Below are 21,577 nucleotides of genomic sequence, written 5' to 3'. Positions count from 1 at the left end.
AACAGCAAGTGCTCAAGGTGGCACACCTGCCCCTGTCCACCAGAGCTGCAGCTGCAGTCAGGCTAGCAGAGGAGATGTACCACATACCAGTACCTCTGCTGCAAACGTAATTCCTGACAGTACCATGCTCTAGATAAGCACATGTGGGAAATATCACCAGGAAACTAAATCACGTGGAGCACCCACGTGTTCAAACCAAATTCAAGCAAAACTGAAGTAAATTCCAGTGTTTGCTTGTGTCTGCTAATCAAAAATGTGTGTTGATAGAGAGCCTACAGCCATTGCTTTTTGCTTGTTCTCATGTAAGTATATGCATTGGCCTGGGGACGGCCGTTTGTTTTGTTTTAAGAAAACTGGAGTCCGGGAAGCTCTGGTCTGAGGCCTCAAAAAGATGCCAAACCTGTGTTTCTTCAAAACAGCAGTTGACCTTACTGATACCCTGTTCCTTAGATGTAGCTGTTCGCACTGAGTTCTTATTAATGCTGCCCCTTTGCCTCTCGAAATATAACCTATATAAAATTAATTTTATTTCGCTGTTGGAAAAATTACTGCTGTGACATCAAAAGAGTGTTTTTCCTATTGCAGGTTTGATGCCCCTTCATGGAATTAAACATAAACTTAGATACCTGGACCTGCACAGTAATTGTATAGATAGTATCCATCACTTACTTCAGTGTTTGGTAGGATTGCACTTCTTGACTAATCTTATTTTGGAGAAGAATGGCGAGGACAATCCTGTGTGTCGCATACCAGGTACGAGCGGTCAGTCCTTTCTGTGAGAGCCGGTGCTCAAAGCTCCTGTGCTGCTGGCAGCTGTGTTTGTGACCTCCTTGTCTTTGTCTTAAGCTTTGCACCTTTTTACTATATATTTGGAAAAACATAATTACAGATAAATTATTTTATAAATTGCTGTTAAAAGAAGAACGTGGGGTGAACAGATAAGTAATTCTATTTAGACAGTTTTATATTTGATAAGTGAATGCCTCAAAATTAAATTGTGTCATTATGATATATTCTTATACTATGCAGCCATAAAAAAGAATATAGAATCTCTTTAGCTACTGATATGCCCTTATCTCCAAGATACACGGTTAAGATACAGGATAGGCTCCAAGATACAGTGTTTTGCAAGTTGCAAAACATTCTGTTCAAAGGGTAAGGTGTGTATATTTTCTGAGTTATGTAAAAGATATCTAGAAGGAGACACAAAAAACTGATATTAGTGGCTAATTCCAGTGTTAAGTAGCTAGGGATCAGGAAATGGAGAAAGGGTGGAAAGAGTTGCTGGGAATCAGGAAATATTAGGAAAACTTTACTGTGTACCTTTTGAATTTTATACCCTGTCCCTGTGTTAAATTACTACTTGATAAATGATTTTTTAAAGAAGAAAATGTAATAAGGTATATAGAAGATGCTACTGAAATGCCAGTTGATCTAATTCAGAATCATTGAAATTGGCAAAGATAAAGCAGACCAGACTGCCATTTCTAGAACTCATTTATCTCAAATTGCTGAACCTAATAATAGGAGGCAAATGTGGATTCTGAGTGCACATTGTAGACATCTGCTTGGCTAGAAGTTGGCTGCAGGGGCTCCATTCTGTCGTTAATGTGCAGCCATGCGAAGCTTTTCCCAGGATGAGACCTGTTGGGATAACTGTGTTTCACGGAAGAATGTAGTAGATTTGAGATGAGCTGTTTCCCTCAGACCGTGCAGCGAGAGTCGTCCTGAAAATCAGCCAGATTTCACTTTTCTGGGGAAATGCTCTTCTTGGAAGAAAATCTTACTTTTAAACTTTATTTTCTCTCCTAACCCACAAGTTGGATTTTTTCCTAATAGCCTCTTCTCAAGAACCACTAGTTCCTACAGTTTGAACCCTTTTTTTGTAATTTAAGCGAGGGAAGTGGGGATGTTTAATCTTACTAATGCTTGAGGCCTCACTAGCAAAATTCTGGCTCTGGTGGTTATCCGCATCATCCTGATTTGTATTTATACTTACCATATTACAAATAAACCAGACTTCTTTGGCTTCCTGTCCAGAATGGATCGCTGCTGGTTTCATGCATTTATACATCCAGCAGTGATGATTTTAACTTTCTGACCTTCATCAGGAGAGGTTTTGCAGAGGGGTGCGGAGGAGTGTTTTGTTTGTTTTGTATTCAATGATTACTTAGTGGAGAAGGACTAAATAGCTTTTTATTTTAATATTATTATTTTTATTTTTGAAAAAGCAACTTTTATTTACTATTTGCATTCTAGGACTAATTTTATCATTCAGGTGATATATCTGATAGCTGATAAATTCAGTTTATTCTAAAAATATTTCACCTTTTTTTCTTTGTAATGCTTGAGTTTTCATTTTGAATGCTTTGTTTCCCCAGGGTACAGAGCAGTCATGCTGCAGACTTTGCCGCAGCTTAGAATCCTTGATTGCAAGAACATCTTTGGTGAGCCAGTAGGTGTGTCAGAAATGGATTCATCACAGCTGCAGTGCTTTGAAAGTCTTCTGGATAATTTAGTTTCTTCTGATTCTCCCCTAAATATAAGTGAAGATGAGGTATAGTATTATTATTTTTCTCTAATATAAAAGATACCTTCAAATTTTGATTAATAAATAAATGTAAACTTCAAGGGTTCTGGTTTGTTTCTGTGTCGTAGATCACTGATGGTGTGCCAGTGGTGACGCCACCCATCACCGAGATCACCGCCTTGGACCAGTGTGCGAGTGCACCAGCAGATGCCGGTTTGACGTCCTTTATATCTGCGTGTCCGTCTTCTGAACCAGAGAAAGTTAGTCCTGAGAACGATTTTCAGAATGAGATGAAACTTCAGAAATTAGATGATCAGATTTTACAGCTTCTCAATGAAGTAAACTATTTTTCCTATTCTTCTAAGCAATGTGTTTGTTGAAGAAAAAGTAGTTAAGAAAATGTAAAATAAAAATGGGGTACCAGCTGACCAACCAGAAACAATGTATATTTAGTGCATTGGTGTGTGTGTGTCTATTTTTTACTTACGGAAATAGGATTGTGTTGTAGTCGTAGTGTGGAGGAAGGTGGCATACTCTTCTTTGTTGTTCCTCTCCATATCTTCACTATGTAATTCTTTTGTTGTTCTGCCGTACTTCATGATGTTTCTACCCACCCACCTTTTATTTCAACCTTAAGTAAATGGAGAACTCTTTGGACTCAGTGTTTATCTTCAAATTCACTTGGTCTTTCTTTTATCACGTCATTCTGCTGCTAAGCCCAGCCAGTCAATTTTTACTTCACGCTTTGTGTTTTTCAGCTGTAAAATTTCCATTCTTTATGATGTCTGTTTCTCTGCTGAATTTTTGTATCCTTTCATTCATGACAAGCATATTTTCTTCTCTATCATTGAGGATAGTTAATGCTCACTTTTTTTTTAACTTTTTATTAAGATTATGATAGTTTGCAACCCTGTGAAATTTCAGTTGTGCATTATTGTTAGTCGTGTTGTAGGTGCACCACTTCACCCTTTGTGCCCTCCCCCACCCCCTTTCCATGCTCACTATTTTAAAGCTCTTGTCTACTGACTTGAAAGAGCGCATCCTCTCAGGTTGGGTCTCCCTTGATTGCCTTTTCTCTTGAGAGTAGGTTATGTTTGTCTGGGTCTTCCTCTGGTGAGTAATGGTGGATTTTATCCTGGACATTGGGACTGTGCCGTTATAGGCCTCCAGGGCATTGATGCTTTTGTTGTAGCAGGCATTTAACTTGCTTTTTGACTTAAACTGTGAATTTGTCTCTTAGGCAGCAGCTCATTCCTTTCCTCCTTTGTTATTAGGCTTCTTGCAGGCTGCTCCATACTGTCCTCTGATCCTTTAGGCCCAAAGGTCTGGAGTTTTTCCACCTGCGATTTAAGACTCCTTATGTAGTGCTGATTCTGATATGCTCTCAGGCTAAAACCCATGAAAACAGAAACACTCCATTCTGGTCACTTGTCCGAGTGTCAGCTCCCCACTAGAATAACCCTGCTTTTGTTCACTTTTCAGGGCCTCCAAATAGTGTTTGCTTGTTGTTGTTTTGTTTGTGTTTTTCCCAGAGTTTATCCTTGTTATCTTGAGAGAGTCAGCGTCATAGGAGCTTACTTGTGCCTACCAGAAACTGAACCTCCTGTCTTTAATCCCAATCATAGCCTAGTTTATAACCACTGAATCTTGTAAAGTCATAATATTTTAGGAAATTTCAAATTTTAATCTTTTTACTGACTTGAACTTTTGTTAACAAACTTTGGCTTTTTTATTCTAGACTTCTAATTCTTTAATAGATAATGTTCCTGAGAAAGATCTCAGACCAAAAAGAGACACAGATGTAACTTCTGAAAGTGACTTTGGAAACAGGAAAGAATGTAATAAAAAAATTCCTCGAAGATCAAAAATCCCGTGTTATTCCAGAACTATTCAGACTATTAAACACCACAGTAAAAACAACAGCCCTTTGACCAGGTACTTGTTTTAGTTACAGAAATTCAAGTAAAGCACGCAGACAGAAGGTAATCCTGCTGGCCTCTTCCTTAAAGCTATTTCATGGTGATATCTTTTACTTTTCTAATGTCAAACATTTGACTTTTCAGCCCTACTGGCTCAGGTTTGGTCAATACATTCATCTAAATTTATGTAAAAAGATCCATTTCTCTGTGATAGATTGTCATTTCCTAAGTTGTGAAAAGTAGTATAAATACTGTACATTTCTTTAGGTTATTTCCTATGTTTATTCTTTGCAGTTGTAATCGTAAGATGAAACAACCTTTTTTTAAAGAATTGTATATAAGATCATCTATAGTGAACTCTAACATATTAGAAGAATCAGGAGAGCAGAAGACTGAGCTGGTTAAAGTGGACAACAGCAGCTCCGAAGACACCACTTACCGGGTATGGTTTAAGAGATTAAGAAAAAGACGAATGTGAGTAATCTCAGTTTTAAAAGCAAAGTTAGTCCCAGAGAAATAATGCAGGTTTTTATGAGCAAAAAATATTAGATGTAATTTTAGTTCACGTGATTTCCTTCCTGATTTCCAGATTTGTGTAATGTTATTATTTTTGTAATTTTTAAAAGAATGGAAATTATGCATTTCTTGAAGATCAGATTTCGGTAAAATCATTTGTTAACATTCTCATGAAGGAGAAAAGAGGTCTAAGTTTTCAAATTCTTCTGTCTTCATGTGGTAGTTCCTCACTTTTGGGTCTCAGACCCTTTTCAATTTCTGAGGAGGTCCATGGGCCATCTCAGAGAAGTCTGCGTTTATACGTGCTCACAAAGTGTGTGGAATCTCAGGGTTTTCACGGACTCCCCTGAAACCCAATTCTGGACCCATGGATCCCAGATTAGGAGGTTTTCAAGAATTTCAAAATTCTTCAGTTTGCTTTAAGCATTCTCATGTTTTTAAGAATTTTTAGTACCCATTGATTTATATTTTTCATTACCTTGCCCTTATTTTACTTGTGAAGTACTGGTTATACTTTTGATTGTAATGTGCACTCTTTCCAATAATATAATTGCTTTTTAAAATATTTCACACCTTTCATGCTATTGGTTTTCTCCACTTATCCTCCAATGTTAGAGGCCTTCATACTGAGAATAGCAGTGCCGGCGATGACGACAACAACAGCAGCGCTCGCCTTTCCTGAGCGGCTGCTCTGTGCTGAGCGTGCTCTGCCTGCTCTGGACGCTTTGCTTCCACTTGTTGGTTTAGTTCTCACTACAGCCCTTGGCATTACAGACTGGTATTCCTTTATCACAAGGGAGAAAATTGAGGCAGTGAGAAGTTAGGGAACTTTTCCAAGTTCACATGACACTGTTGTTTTCTTTTAGGCGCTCATTGAACAGCTGGACCAAGAGAGAGAGAAGAGATGGAAAGCTGAACAAGCTGAAAAGAAGCTTATGGATTACATTGACGAACTGCATAAGCATGCCAGTGAAAAAGAGGATCTTCACAGCCTGGCTCTGCTCACCACGGATAGGTGAGGGGAGCCCGTAACCCAGAGTTCTCGCAGCACACAGACCTGCACGTGGCGCCGAAGCATTTGAACTGGCCGTCACAGGATCAGACGTGTGTGGTTCTATTGAAAGATTTGGTGCTTTGTTAGCTTGTCACGTAAACGGAGGATTCAGGGGAGGATTCAGGGTACGTTTATTTGCGCCCTCCAGGGAGGTGTCAGACAAATGCTGTTACGATGAAGGACAGCAGGAGGCGAGAGCAGGATGGGCTTTCCCATGAAGCGCCGGTTTCTATAGAGGACCGAGGCTGCATGCCTTTCCCTTGGGCTCTGCGGGTCATATTCGGTCTCCGTCACCTGTTCTTTGCGATGGGCTTTGTACCAGATAGCCCAAGTTTCTGAATTCTTATGCTTCTGTTTTTCTGTTTTTCCATCTTATCCACTCCATTTCCCATTTCCCATCTGTTTTTTCTGTATCATATTCTTTCGCACAGGTCTGTCTTATTCCATTCTGTGAGAATACCAGTTTTCTGAAATTACATTAACTTTTTTCTTCTGGTTTCTGTAGGTAATTCTTTGTGAAGTTACGCTGTTCCTCAAAGGTTGTAAGATTTCTTTTCCGTAGAGTTCTTGTTGATTTTTCTCTCTTCTTATCCTTGAATGAGCACTAGGCTTCTAGACTTGCTATTTGCCAAGAAATAGGGTTTTAGAAGTTGCTCTTGGTTCCAAGTCCTGTCTGATGATACAGTGGATAATTCTCCTTCTAGGATCTTAATGGATTAGTAAATTGACGTACACAGCTTCCAGCCCGGTTCCCAGGCTCTTTCCGCGTTTAAGTAGTCGAGTTCTGTGGTGCTGATGTGATGTTTTCTACCCTCCACAACCTGAGTGTCTCGTGCTCCGTGCCTGTGGAGCGTAGTGAGAACTGCAGTACCCCGCGTGTTCCATGAGGGCCCTGCGATTGTGCACGCTGTGGTGCGCCGTGCTTCGCTAGCTCTTCCGCCACCGCTCCCCAACTTCCTGCCTTATTTGTTACGGGAATTGCTGTCTCTGGATTACTGTCTCTGATGCAAGAAGATGCTGGACTGGGTTATTTAACAGTCCTCTGACTACCTCAGAAAAACAGCACTTTCTTTCCTATTTTACCGAGATATAATTGACATACATGACTGTAGGTTTAAGGTCTACAGGATAATGGCCTGAGGTGGATGTTTTGTGAAGTGATCACTGCATTAAGTTTACTTAGCATCCATCATCTTACATAGATACACTAAAAGGAGAAAGGTGGTTTTTCCATGTAATGAGAACTCTTGGGATTTACTCTCAACTTTCATTTGTATCATACATGCATTAGGTACATTACATCCCGAGTACTTACTTATCTTATAACTGGAAGTTTGTACCTTTTGAACTCATGTCTCCGTTTCCCCCTCCTCTGGTAACCACAAATCTGATCCCTTTTTCTATGAGAGTGGTTGTTTTTTTGTTTTTAGATTTCACATATAAGTGAGATTATACAGTATTTGTCTTTCTCTGACTGATTCATTTCATTTAGCCTAGTGCCCTCAAGGTCCATCCATGTCACAAATGGCAGGGTTTCCTTGCTTTTTATGGTAGAATGATATTCCATTGTGTATTTATATACCACAACTTCTTTGTTCATCCATCCATGGCACTTAGGTTGTCCCCATGTCTTGACTGTTGTAGATAATGCTGCTGTGAACGTGGGGTGCAGATAGCCTTCTGAGTTAGTGTTTTTGTTTCCTGTGGATATATTCCAGAAGTGGAATTGCAGGATCATAGGGTGTTTTTAAGTTTGGGGGTACTTCCGTATCATTTTCCACAGTGGCTGCACCAGTTTACCTTCCCACCACGGTGCACAAGGGCTCCCTTTCCTCCACATCCTCACCCACATTTGTTGTTTCTTGTTGTTTTAATGATAGCCATCCTAACAGGTGTGAGGTGGTGTCTCATTGTGGTTTTGATTTGTGTTTCCCTGATGACTAGTGATGTTGACCACCTTTTCATGTACCTGTTTGCCCTTCGTATATCTTCTTTTGAAAAATGTTCAAGTCTTTTGCCCATTTTTTAAGTGGATTATTTGGGTTTTTGCTATTGAATTGTGTGAGTTCTTTACATATTTTGAATATTAACCCCTTATCAGATACCTGGTTTGCAAATAATTTTTTCCATGCCATAGCTTGTCTTTTCACTTCGTTGTTCAGAAGCTTTTCAGTGTGACGTAGTCCTACTTGTTTTTTTTTTATTTTGTTTGTTGTGCTTTAGGTGTCATACCAAAAAATCATTACCAAGACCCATGTCAAGGAGCTTATTTTCCTGTTTTCTTCTAGGAGTTTCGTGGCTTCAGGTCTTACGCTGAAGTCTGTAATCCATTTCTAGTTAATTTTTGTGAGTGGTTTAAGATAGGGGTCTAGTTTCAGTTTTTCCAGGTGAATATCCAGCTATCCCAGCAGCATTCATTGGAGAGACTTTTTTCTCCATAGACTATCTTTGGCTGCTTTATCAAACGTTAGTTGGCTGCATACGCGTGGGTTTATTTCTGGGCTCCAGAGTCTGTTTCTTGGATCTCTGCGTCTGTTTTTAAGCCAGTACCACACTAAAGCAGCACTCTTGCTTGCAGTGGGTGCCTCAGAAGCCAACACAGTGTAATGATGGATTACACGGAGCCTGTGGCCCTGAGTCGTGGACAGACAGTGGAAGAGAGAGGCTATGTGGAGTCCCCTCTGATCCGCGGTTTCAGTTACCCAGGGTCAACCATGGTCCCAAATATTGAGTGGAAAACTCCAGAAATAAACTACTCACAAGTTAAATTGCATGCCACTCTGAGTAGCGTGAAATTTTGCTCCGTCTTGCTCTGTCCTGCCCAGGACGTGAATCATCCCTTTGTCTGGCGTGTCCATATTGCGTATGCTGCCTGCCCGTTAGCTAGGAAAAAACGTAGTGTCTACGGGGTTCAGTACTATTCGAGGTTTCAGGCACTCACTGGGATAAAGAGGGACTACCGTATCCTCCCTTTTTTCAGAAATGTGCAGTTTTATGAGGCAAAGCCTGAGTGTTCTAGGAGTTGTTTGTATTTTACTTTAGTTTCATTTGCCTTATGATTGAAATTCCTCCCACAGTTTGGCATTCTGTTTTCTCTTCTTTTTACTGATATGTGTATGAATTTTTGCTTTGCTCTGTGTTGTGGGTATTACTTAGTGGGGTATTAGACAGAGCTGTGTCTGGGGCTGCTAGCCTCGCTCCATTCCCATTGGGGAGCCTCGGGTGCACGTCGTCTTTCCTTCCTGAGCCTCTGTGCTCTTGTGCCGCGTTTGCCGTGTTACATACTCATTGTTGTCTTGAAATCCAGCCTCAGTCTTTTCTGATTCTCTGGAATTAGATGCTCACCAATTCTCGTATCCCTGAGGTGACTTGTTAGGATCTCTGTATTCCTCAGTTCTGAGACAGGGTCTGGCATCTGGGTACCGTGCTGTGGGTATATATTATCTGAAAAATCATGTTCTCTACTGTGCTTTTAATACCTAACCGATAAGCTCCCAAATCTTATTACCCAGACCTCCTTGTTAAACTCATCTGTTCATCTGATTATCTGCTAACAGTGCCTTGCCTGTGTTGCACATAAGTGTCTTAAGATCAGCATGGCCTTAGGTAGACTTACCCTGCTTCCTTATTCTGTATTCCTTGTTCTAATAAATGGTATCCCATCCAGTCAGCCACCAAAGCTAGAAATTTGGGAATCATTTTTCTGCTTCCTTTTTCTTTCTTATATCCCACAGCCAGTTGGTATTGATATCTTCTTCATTCTACTTCTTAAAAGATGTTGAACTATCGCGTCTGCATCCCCAAACTGGTAGGTTGGTTTAGACCCTTGTCTGCTGCTCAGATGATTGCTCTAATTCTGCTGATCTGTAGCTTCTCTGCCCGCACCCATCACACAGTCCACGGAATAAAGTCCAGTTCTCTCTCATGTAATGTACCAAAGTAGTCAGGGTGGAAGGCAAGACCGAAGGAAGCCCGGTTTGGAGGCTGCTCTCAAAGGCGAGAGGAGAGATGGAAATAACAAGGATTGGTGGAATGACTAGTGTAGAAGTTGATGGGTATGTGGATTTTTTTCAGTTGTGGCTTGGAAATTATAGTAGATGCATATAGGAGTGGTTGCCTAGCTCAGCAGTTCCTTCATGAGGCCATGTCTTTGCTATTCGTTGTCCCCTTTCCAAACACTAGACTTATATTCTATCTGTCAGCAACTGCCTCTCTGCCTGTAACATTGGTAGAGAGGTGAGCATCTGACCCAGCTGGGTAAACATAATGCCTTAGGCATATGGCCACAGTGATTGGTGCATGGAGGGGGCATGAGAACCAAACTGGACTAATCAGAGCCTTGCCTAGAACTCTTCCAAGTTGAGGTACAGAAAGGTAATCTTTTCTCTTTGGTCCTCAGAGCTCTTAGAAGGTGAGCCAGATGTGTTTGCAGCCTTCCCGCTGCCCCCTCTGTGTGTGTTAGAGAAGCCTGCCATAGGAGAAACAGAAACCAGCCTGCCGGCACTCAGAGAGGGAGTCCTGCTGGTGTTCATGTTCTTGGTTTCAGCGGTGCCTCAGAATAGGGCCACCCCATCCTCTGAATTGGTTATGTGGGTCAGTCAATTCTCCCTTTTCCTTAAAGTAGTTAAGAGTTGTCGGGCGTAATCCAAGGGCCCTCACTAAGATGAAGCCGGATCAGTGCTTGGTGTCAGGGAGGATGCAGCAGGTCAGAGGTGTCTGCTCTCGCGTCACTTCTCACTCACACAGCTCTTCACACGTGTCCACGTCTGTTCCCTCTACTAGATACTGAGCTCCTCGCAGGACAGGCTGGGTCTTAATCGTCTTGCTTGCTTTAAGCCCACACCTAGCACAGTGCCTGAAACAAGTTGTTTATGCAGTTTTCTGTTGAATAGTGAAGTTCACATAAGATGAAGTTTCACTAATTTGTGTAGAGTGCTTTCCCTCCTGGCACGATGCTCGTTTCAGGGATGCGAGAGAGGCATATTGTACTGTTTTTAGCCGTGTTTTATCTAATGAGAGTTTGAAACACACTTCAAATCTTCCCTTCTACTGTAACCTTTAAGTCAACTACAATTTTTATCCTGTTTATGTGCATGATATACTTAAAGCAACGTTTGATTTCTGCTTTAGGCTAAAGGAAATTATTTTTAAAGAGAGAAATTCCAAAGTACAACTCGAAGTTATGGTTCACAGACTTCAAAGTGAAGTAAAAAAACTAACTATTGAATTAATTAAAGCAAGAGATCAGCAAGAGGATCACATTAGACACTTGAGAATCCTGGAGAAAGCGTTAGAAAAAATGGAGAGGCAGAAAAGGCAGCAGCAGGCGGCACAGGTATGTCTGAATCTGTCAGTCACGCAAAGTGGCACAGACTCCTGCTTCTGTCCTGAGACAAGGCATTGTGTTAATGTAGTAAATGGGAAGGACGTTAGGCCATGTGCAAAACTTAGTTAAATGCAGCGGTTTAGCTTGTGGGACCGTTTCTGAGTTAAGACTCCTGGCACTCAGGAAGCAGTCATGAGAAGAGTGGGTGGAAATGCTGCAGGGTGTCAGGCTGGTGCTCTGAGAGCGCTGGTCTTAACGTCTCTGGAGGGCTGGAAAGCTTTCGTTTTCATGCTTGCTGAGTGGACATCCTCATTAGCATCTGTGATGCGAGTGAGCGGCAGCTGTGCCAGTGGGTTTGCTGCTTCCGAGGCTAGGCTTCATGTGACCATAGCGTCGTTAATTTAATAAGTTTTTAAAATCAGTTTAGTCACCCAGGTCCTGTTATTTAGAAGGCACTTTGGGAAACTACATCAAAATAGAAGCAGGGGAGATTATTATCTAAATACTGTAAGTGTGTGTATTTTACTCAGATGCAACTGATCCAAGAGGTGGAGCTCAAAGCTACAGCTGCTGACAGAGAAATAAACTTACTTAGAACTTCCCTTCATCAAGAAAAGGAGCAAGTGCAACAACTTCATGAACTTCTTGCATTGAAAGAACAAGAACACAGGTAAGTGAAAATTATAGACATTTAAAAATAGGGAGGGAGGGGCCGGCCCAGTAGCGTAGAGGTTAAGTTCATGCCCTCTGCTTCAGCTGCCCGGGTTTGCAAGTTCAGATCCCAGGCGTGGACCTAGCACCACTCGTCAAGCCACCCTGTGGCAGCGTCCCACATAAAATAGAGGAAGACTGGCACACATGTTAGCTCAGTGACAATCTGCATCACCAAAAAGAAGGGGGGGAAAGAAAGCTACTTGGTCCTCTGCTTCCTCCCGCCCCCAAAACTAGACAGTGACAGAGCAGTGTGAAGTCTGACCGAGTTTGTCATGCGTTAGAATCAGTCTTACAGTAAGAACTAGTGGTTTAGAAGCAAACAGCTGACCTGATTGAGGTATGGGCTTGTAACAGTGAAGCTTGATTTACCTTTCCCCAAATCCAACCAAAAGTCGATCATTGTAATATGAGGAAAACTGCTTTAATTGACCTCCAAGCACCTGCTTGTTCAATTAATCAGTATTCCTTATTCCTCTGAAGCAGGGCCAGCAAAGGGCAGGCAGGAAACACTTCAGGCTTTGCAGGCCATGCCTGACTATGCCGTTATGTCTCAGAAGTACATAGACAGTGCACAAAGGAGTGGGCATGACTGTGTTCCAGTAAAAGTTTGTTCCCGACAAAAGGGCAGCAGGCCAGATCTGGCCGTGGGCTGTCGTTGTCAGCCCTGCTCTGGAGCCCACGGTGTTTGGAACACTCAGCTGGTCGTTTCCTTACTCAAACCCTGCCACTTGAGTCGTATCATCGCCATGGGTTAATTGTGTTTGTTCCCAAACCTGTTTTGTTTTTGTCCTTAGATAAATTAAATTGTGAATGTATAAATTGAATGTTGATGCTCTGTGGAGAATTGTCATCATATGTGGGCAGGATAACTATAAAATATTGGGGGAAAATAATCACAAAAATCTAAATTTTTGCACTTTGTTTCCTTTACAAATATCTTTTAACTTCTTGTTCTAGTTTAAAGAAACCAAAACTGTAAATAATAGAGTTTGTGTTATGGGTTTGATTTATTCAAGAAAAATTCTGGAGAACTCTAAAGAATGAACTCACATTTAAATAAAAAACTAGGCCTATATCAAAAGATTGGTGAATAATTGCATATTTTAACTGATTCTTTCTATTAACCAACCACCAGTACACGTCAGAGTGCCTTTATTGTATGTGAAAGACACAGCCGAAGTAGAAGATAGAGTGAGGCAGAACTTGGGTCTCCACGTGCCCCTGGAGCGTTTGAGGCGCCAGAGTGATGCTGAGCCGTCTCCCTGAGCTAGGATTGGGCGCGTCCTCTCATCCCATACACTGATACAATCAGAGATGACTCGTTCTTTCTCTACCATCCCATGCTCAGTTTCTGGGTTTGAAAGTGAAGAACAGATCTTAAATTAACAATGGGAACGATAGCGTATCTAGTAACTATTTAAAGACCTTGAACATTTTTCTTTACCAGTGGACAGCATCCTGTGACTTTTATTTGTTTTTCATTCCAGGAAGGAACTTGAAACAAATGAGTTCTTTAGTGATGCTGAGTTCCAGGAAGCCTTAGCTAAAGAAATAGCTAAAGAAGAGAGAAAGCACGAGGAAGAAATAAAAGAATACCAAGAAAAAATTAATGTATTAAACCAACAGTATGTTGATTTAGAAAATGAATTCCGTATCGCTTTAACTGTTGAAGCCAAAAGATTTAAAGATGTAAGAATTAGCATCTAGCTTTTTATTGAAAACAGCATCAGCAAGTTAGAATTCTAGTTCTATTTATAGGTTGTCTATGTGATCTTAAGCAAATTACTTAAATTCTTAGAGCCTTACTTTCTTCACATAAATAATAGCTACTCTTCAGTGTTGTTGCGAAAACTAGAGGCTATCAATGGTCAAGCAGAGAGAGCACTGGAATAGGAGTTGGGAAATCTGAATTCTCTCCTGTTAGCACCGAGCAAAGACTGGCAGACCAACGCCGCCAGGCCATATTGGCCTACTGCCTGTCTGTAAATAGTTTTATTAAAACTCAGCCATGCTCTTTTGTTTACATATTATCTGTGGCTGCTTTTGTGTTACAACGGCAGTTGAGTACTGCCAACTCAGACCATGTGGCCTTGCCTGTAAAACCAATTATCTGAATTTTATTCTTTTGCTGAAACTGTGATTCTAAAAATGAAAGAAGTAAGCTGTTTCCAGAAACAAATATTTTCTAAATATTTGGAGGACTGCTATTTATAATGCAATTTTGAAATATAGGTTAAAGATGGTTTTGAAAATGTTGCAACTGAGTTAGCAAAGAGCAAGCATGCTCTTGTTTGGGCTCAACGAAAAGAAAATGAGTCTTCCTCTTTAATTAAAGATCTGACTTGTATGGTGAAGGAACAAAAAACAAAACTTGCAGAAGTTTCCAAACTGAAACAGGAAACAGCAGCAAATTTACAGGTAAGATATTCTAACATTATGTTTCCTCTTTAATTTTTTACATCACATTCTCAAGTGTATTGAGATTAGGCAGTACACAATTACAAACTTTTAAATAATACTAATATCAAGTTTGATGTGTATAGGAAAAGTAATACAACTAGGAGATTGAACCACGATCTCACAGATTGTTATTGCTTAAACTAAAATAGTATTTAAGTAAAATAAGTGAATTAATTTTAAGAAATGTACTAAGTAAATAGGTGCCAGTTTTACAGTGATACAGCAAAAATTGTGGCGGTGATATTCAAAAGGTTGAAGTTTGGGAGAAATATCATGTAAATTGCTGATAGTGACTTTTTGGTGGTGGTGGTTTTTATATATACCTAGCTCTGTTAATTTTTAAATTAATCTCTTTATTGCTGTTGTCTCCATTTTAAACGTTATTGGTATTTTGCACAAGAGAACTTACTTCCTGGAAGTGACCTTGAGACTATTGATATAAATGCTTGGTGAAAAATTTTGAGTATTACCTGTGTAGTTGTTCCTTTAAGATATTAGAACAAAATTCAGAGTGTTTAAAGGAGCAGCCTCTTAAAATTTGACTTTTGATTTCATGACCTACATTTATCTTTACTTAATAAAATTAAAACTTTTTCTGATGTAAAATTTAGGAACATTTACTTTGTATTTGTTAAATAATATTTTATCTTGTTATAAAATGCAAAAAGTCTAAAATAAATAAGTCCTTTTAAATCTAATAATTACTTTGTGTTTTTCAATGTTTTGGCATTATACAGAATCAAATCAACACCCTTGAAATTTTGATTGAAGATGACAAGCAGAAGAGTATTCAAATAGAACTTCTCAAGCATGAAAAAATCCAGCTTATTTCCGAGCTAGCAGCCAAGGAATCACTCATTTATGGTTTAAGGACAGAAAGAAAAGTATGGGGACGTGAACTGGCACAACAGGGTAAAATTCTCAAATTTTCAAAACGAAAATAGCCCATTCTTCTTAACCAACAAATCTGGGTATTGGAGAGAAAGAGGAAAGGCTTCACTTGCCTAGACACACTAAGAAAGAAGGGGGCACTTTATATGGAAAGATAAATAGGCGTTTGCCAGCCAGACAGGAAGGAAATGCCTGTTAGGAAATGGGAAGTAGTTTATTACACCAATTATGAAGTTATAACTCTGGTTGTTTTGTTTTGGTTTTCTTCCCAATATGATTTGGTTACTTTTCTGAACAGGTTTACCTTTACAGTGCTACAACTGAGTAAGTTGTTAAAAATCATTCTTTCTCATGCGGTGACTTTAAATTATTTGTACGTTATGCAGCATTCACTTTTTTTCTAAAAACGGTAACATTTCTCTTATGATGTGTGGAGAAATGTGAAATAGTATGGGAATGAAAAGCGCTTTAGATTTAGGTAAACTCACCCTCAGTCTCATTCTGTTTCCAATCGCTGTAAAACAAGAGAGAGAGACTCATGGCCTTCATGGGTACCTTACAGATGATGAGTAGATGCATGCTGGTCTTCCTCGAGCATCGCTCATTTGTTCATTCCATGTGGGAATCTTTGATGCGATTTTGTTTGTTTGAATGCTGTAACATGACCAGTTAAATATTACACGTCTAAGTTACTGGTTCTTGATTTGTGGTTTTAGGTTTTCAAATAGCCACAGGTGTTTAGAAGGCCTTTTTTCTCTTCCCTTTCCTCTTCATATGGTGCTGTTATATGTCTATATATATATTTTTTAATTGTCTCCCTTTTTACTTACTGCGTTATACATTGTTAAATTAGCTGTTCATAAAATATAAATCCTCCAATGGCTTTTAAAGTTTTTTACTGATAATGCTTGTTTCTTAGGATCTTCTCTAGCCAAAAGACGTGGCAAACTAGAGGCTCAAATTGAAAGTTTATGTAGAGAGAATGAATCTCTGCGAAAGACAAATCAACGTGATAATGATGCATTAAGAATTAAGTGCAAAATCATAGATGACCAAACTGAAACTATTGGAAAATTAAAATGTGTAAGTTTGACATTTTATTTGGGAAAAGAGCATACGGCAGGTTTGAACATCTGTGGATCAAAGTATCCAATAAATATTTGTCTCAATGAATCCCAACTGTTATGGAATTTAGGACAGATTATCATGTGTTTTCTTTTATAATATTTGCTCCTTTGCTTTCAAAAGTGATATATGACATTTATTAACGTGAAATTACTTTTACTTCACAATTTTATGGAGAAATTATTATGGCCCTTGGAAATAACTGCAAATAGTGTTGATAAAGGGTTAGAAATCACAAGGAAATTATGCTTTATATGTTTAAAATATCCTTTTAAAGCGCTATCATATAATATTGCTAAATCACTTTTCAAAATTAGGACAAAACTTATCTTGCATTTAAAAGTATATGAATAGGGGGGCTGGCCCCGTGGCCGAGTGGTTAAGTTTGCGCGCTCCGCTGCAGGCGGCCCAGTGTTTTGTTAGTTCGAATCCTGGGCGCGGACATGGCACTGCTCATCAGACCACGCTGAGGCAGCGTCCCACATGCCACAACTAGAAGAACCCACAACGAAGAATACACAACTATGTACTGGGGGGCTTTGGGGATAAAAAGGAAAAAAAAAAAAAAAATCTTAAAATACAAGAATTTGTTAAAAAAAAAAAAAAGTATATGAATAGACTGTAAAAGATTCATGCTTATTCCCAGGGCAAACCATTTTTACCCTCTTCTTTAGTATGGCCTGCCTTCAGAGAGAATACTGACAGGATCACTTGTTTCAAAGTATCTTCCATGAAGATTCTTCAGAGATTTTCTGAAAGTTATTGTGAACACTGAATCAAATTTGAACTCCAGTAGTTTCTTCTAGAAATTATCTCTTAAAGTGTAAAAATAACTGAGAAAGGGGTTTTTAAGAAACTTCTAAATGGGATTATCATCCATAAAGTTAGGAACTCATCCTTTAGAGTAATTATAACTACCTAACACTTGAGTTTTTTTCCTTAGTCATTTTTGAGAAACTCCTTCGGAAATTCATCAAATACAGAAAATAAAAAATATATTTATCACCATGTTGCTATTTCCATAGCTAGACCTGGCCTATGAAAGCTTGAACTGTATTACCAAAAACAGCCATCTTGGCGTTCACTCAGTTGAAGTCTTGGTTTCGGTGGATCCTAGGTTTCAAATACGTCTGTCAGGCTTCCCAGGCTGCACTGAACATTATTATTGAACTTCTTTAGCAGGAAGCCTTTCTTCTTGTTTTAAAAGTTTAGCCAAGTGTATTTTCTTTTGAGTTAAGCTTAATATAAAACAGAAAGACTTGTGACTTGCTTTTAAACCTCACAAAGCAGAGCAGGTCATACTCTCAGTACAGTTCACTGTGCCTGACAGAACTCCTTCCATTAAGGCTGCTGCCTTCTTATCAGGCTTGGAGCAGACTTCTGGAAGGAAACAACTAGTAACCAATGGCATAGTGGAGCCAAAAAATAGATGAAGTTTAGTTTTAGATTTTTGGCAAAAAAAAAAACTTTTCAGATTTTCAACTCAGCATTTTTTTTTTCCCACAATTTAGTTCATTTACTTTAAAGAACATTGTATCGGGGGCTAGCCCGGTGGCGCAGCGGTTAAGTTCGTACATTCTGCTTCGGTCGCCCCACAGTTCGCCGGTTCGGATCCCGGGTGCAGACATGGCACTGCTTGGCAAGCCATGCTGTGGTAGGCGTCCCACATATAAAGTGGAGGAAGATGGGCATGGATGTTAGCTCAGGGCCAGTCTTCCTCAGCAAAAAGAGGAGGATTGGCAGCAGATGTTAGCTCAGGGTTAATCTTCCTCAAAAAAAAAACCATGTCTGCCTGGAAGATATGAGCATTAATGCTGCTTTCCAGTTAATCACATAACATGCAGAGATAGCCAGGCATAATTTCTTTCAGCAGTAAATTTCATCATAGTTAATAACTTAATAATGACCTAATCTGTAGAATTTGGAGTTTGATGTTTACAGTTAAGTAGATTCTATAGTTAGTTTCTGACTATGGAAATCAGAAACAGAAATTTTTTGAAGTTCTGTATCCTCCCTGTGTGTTATTTTGCTACTTTTTTATATATGGATCGCAAGACTGATGCTGCCATGTTATTCTCTTTATTAACAGGGTTATTTCATAGGGATCTTTTATAGCTTTTGTGGATTCCTGATAATACATGTCAAGACTCCCCACTCTGAAGTACTTCAGAAGGTCGTGGGAGAAAATAAACAATTCTTGACTCCTATGCAGATGTTGGTCAAGACTAGAAGACGACCTGAAAGCTTTGCTTAGAATTTGTAGATACATAACACCTTGAGGAATTGAACCGCATTCCTTATAATACGTATGAATGCATGCTTACAGTAGACTTGTCTAGTGTTTGTTTATTTGTCTCCATCTTCCTGCCAAAAGGAGAAAAAAGCAAGGTGGGGCAGGGGACATGGTAAAGATAAGAACTGCCGATTTTCTCACTTGCAGAGACTGACATCAGTAGTCGACGTATGGCCTGGCTGTTCCCAAGCCCAGGCCTGCCCCCGCCAAGCAGGCAGGTCTTCGCTGGAGTGAATAACCACATGAAGCCTCAGACCTGCAAACATTTAGCAGTGCCAAAGGTGGTTTTGATTTTTCATGATCCTCTGATTTGCACATAGAGGATAAAGTCTGACTCATCGTACAGAAGATATAATAAAAAGTTTTGGAGGCTCTAAAGTCTCTTTTCCTGTGACATTTTAATAGTGATGAAATCATACTTTATTTTAAAGTATTTGCTCATCCAAATGCAGGAAACACTTCTGTTTAGCATGTTAGAAATAGCAATTTAATTTGTGCTCTACATACACAGTGCTGTACTGCTGTCGGCCACCAAGAGTTTTCTTTCTGTTTCTGTCACGAAAAGGTAGATCTTTTCTTAGGCAAATTTATGTTAGTTGACATTTTTATTGCGCCACTTTCTTTCTCTTTTCTTCTACTCCTTCTGTGATTGATAATTACTAACTTCACTGAAATAAAAAGTGTAACTAGGACAAAAATTTTATCTTTCTTAATAGCACTTAAAGCAGTAGTGATGTTTCATATTGATTGTGATAAAAAGTGTTCTATAAACTTTTCTAAAACACTCATTGAACATTTAATTTATTTTTTAACCTATAGCTTTTATAATAATTTTAAACTATGCGTAATTAGTTAGGAAATGAGACATTTAGGATTAATAAAAATAAAGTACTGATTTTTTTCTTGAAGTGTTTACAGGAAAGAGAGGATCAAATCAAAATATTAGAAGGAAAGATCCATGAAATAGAAAAATGTACTCAAGAACAACTTGATGAAAAATCTTCACAACTGGATGACATAGTTGAGAAACTAGAAAAACACAATGCAAGAAAAGAAAAATTAAAACAGCAGTTGAAAGTAAAGGAATTAGAACTTGAAGAAATTAGAAAAGCTTACAGGTACTAGACAGTACTTCCTGTTGAAAAATAAAATGTAAGTTAATGAGTTCATGTAACCAATTTCATTAAAATTATTTCTTCTCATATTAGTACTCTTAATCAGAAGTGGCACGATAAAGGAGAACTTCTAAGTCATCTTGAAATGCAAGTAAAAGAAGTGAAAGAAAAATTCGAAAACAAAGAAAAGAAACTTAGAACGGAAAGAGACAAAAGTCTTGAACTACAAAAGTAAGTGTTAAGTTTGAAAGTGTATGGGATGTCTTGAGACAAACACTGAGTTGGGATGGGTGAGAGATGGAGCACGAAAGAAGGGCTAAGACCATGGTAGACGTGGTTGTTTGCCAAGTCCTTTATTTCTATTCCATCTGTAAAATGAAGATGATGATAGTTTTTGCCGTAAATGTTTGTTGTGAGGATTAAATGTTGTGTATGTGTTGTTTATGTACTTATGTGGCTTCTCTGAGTTGTTCAGTACTTCAGCAGTGCCTGACTCACAGTAACGTGTGAATACTTTGTTCTTATTACTGTGGTTATTGTGTTCACACTGAACGAAAGCAGCTAGTGATGTTTCTGGCTGTTGTGTGCGGAGTTTGAGGGGCGGTTGACTCCTGGAGAACCTGGAGCAGGTCCAGGTAGCAGCTGCCTGCACAGGCTGAGGGTGAGAGCTGAGTTCAAGGAGGGGAAAAGGACATCTACCTGGATGCTATGCTGTGTGGATTTTCTAGAACTTCCTAGAGGAAATGAAGGTTTTACCTTGCAAACTATGTGACTAGACTTGTTAAAGTGATTTATAAAGTTGACTGCTTTGAAAAATAGGTGGCATGGTTTAATGATCAGTTCTTGTGTCGAGATATAGAGTGGGAGAGATGCCATGGCATATAGATGGCCCAAAAACCTCATATAGAGGTAGGTTCCATTGTATCAAATCTAACAGAGCCTGGAGTTTGCTTTCTTTTATTTTAACTCAATGTAGATGGAGACCAAGTTATTATACTCCACAGAAGGTGTTGGTTAATGGTACAGTTAGTTGTTTGTCTGCTAATGGATGCTGTTCTGCTTTGCTTTCAACCCAGCGCTGATACAGGGACCTTGGCTGGAAACTTGAGGTTTTCTCTCCTGCCAGTCACAACTTTGCAATTAGGAGTCCTTTAGATCCTAAAAAACAATCATTTCCTACATATAGCAGTTCCTAAACTTAATAAAAATCATAAAGCCTGGCAGTTTTTAGAATCTCTTATATTGTTTATCACTTCATTAATAGCAAAATAATAAAGACTTGATTTTATGCATTAATGCCTTTATGACCAAAAATGCTATATATGATTTTTAATGTAATGGAACTGTAATAAAATAAGCAAATTATTGTTAATAAAAACAGATTTTATTTGTATAGCTTTCTATAACGTATAAAGTGATTTTTTTCTTATATCTTATTTTAAACCCAGCAGTAATTCTGTGAGGTTGGCAAAACAAGCAGGATTATTCTGTTTTATAGTTGAAAACCGTTAATGTAGAATTTGTGACTAGCCCTTAGTCACATGACCACTAAGTGTTGCAATTGAGAAGAAAAGAAAGGCTTTTGATTTGTGGTCCTAAAGTTCAATCCACTATTGCTATGGGCTATGCCAAAA

The 21,577-nt window shown here is 39.1% G+C and overlaps 1 protein-coding gene across 8 annotated transcripts in view; it reads left to right on the top strand.

The window, feature by feature from the left end:
- Nucleotides 1-21,577, top strand: part of LRRCC1 (leucine rich repeat and coiled-coil centrosomal protein 1) — a 31,955-nt gene that overhangs the window by 6,993 nt on the left and 3,385 nt on the right. For 3 of the 8 annotated variants that reach the window (XR_011543323.1, XM_070631384.1, XM_070631385.1), the window contains 14 exons: nucleotides 586-753; nucleotides 2,382-2,557; nucleotides 2,659-2,868; nucleotides 4,269-4,465; nucleotides 4,744-4,891; nucleotides 5,832-5,980; nucleotides 11,150-11,354; nucleotides 11,876-12,015; nucleotides 13,547-13,748; nucleotides 14,292-14,477; nucleotides 15,257-15,431; nucleotides 16,330-16,493; nucleotides 19,738-19,946; nucleotides 20,037-20,174. Coding sequence is in view for 4 of the 8 variants with exons in the window: in XM_070631384.1 (XP_070487485.1) it covers nucleotides 586-753; nucleotides 2,382-2,557; nucleotides 2,659-2,868; nucleotides 4,269-4,465; nucleotides 4,744-4,891; nucleotides 5,832-5,980; nucleotides 11,150-11,354; nucleotides 11,876-12,015; nucleotides 13,547-13,748; nucleotides 14,292-14,477; nucleotides 15,257-15,431; nucleotides 16,330-16,493; nucleotides 19,738-19,946; nucleotides 20,037-20,174 (2,467 nt within the window). In the remaining 4 variants the exon portion in view is untranslated. Of the gene's footprint in view, nucleotides 1-585; nucleotides 754-2,381; nucleotides 2,558-2,658; nucleotides 2,869-4,268; nucleotides 4,466-4,743; nucleotides 4,892-5,831; nucleotides 5,981-11,149; nucleotides 11,355-11,875; nucleotides 12,016-13,546; nucleotides 13,749-14,291; nucleotides 14,478-15,256; nucleotides 15,432-16,329; nucleotides 16,494-18,975; nucleotides 19,110-19,737; nucleotides 19,947-20,036; nucleotides 20,175-21,577 lie in introns of all 8 variants that reach the window. The other 5 variants (XR_011543325.1, XR_011543326.1, XM_070631387.1 and 2 more) reach the window with 3 other exon arrangements.

Source organism: Equus przewalskii, chromosome 8, assembly GCF_037783145.1.
Source record: "Equus przewalskii isolate Varuska chromosome 8, EquPr2, whole genome shotgun sequence".
NCBI classification, from domain to species: Eukaryota; Metazoa; Chordata; class Mammalia; order Perissodactyla; family Equidae; genus Equus; species Equus przewalskii.
The sequence above is the reverse complement of the archived record's forward strand: the minus strand, read 5'-3'. Positions and strand labels throughout refer to the sequence as shown.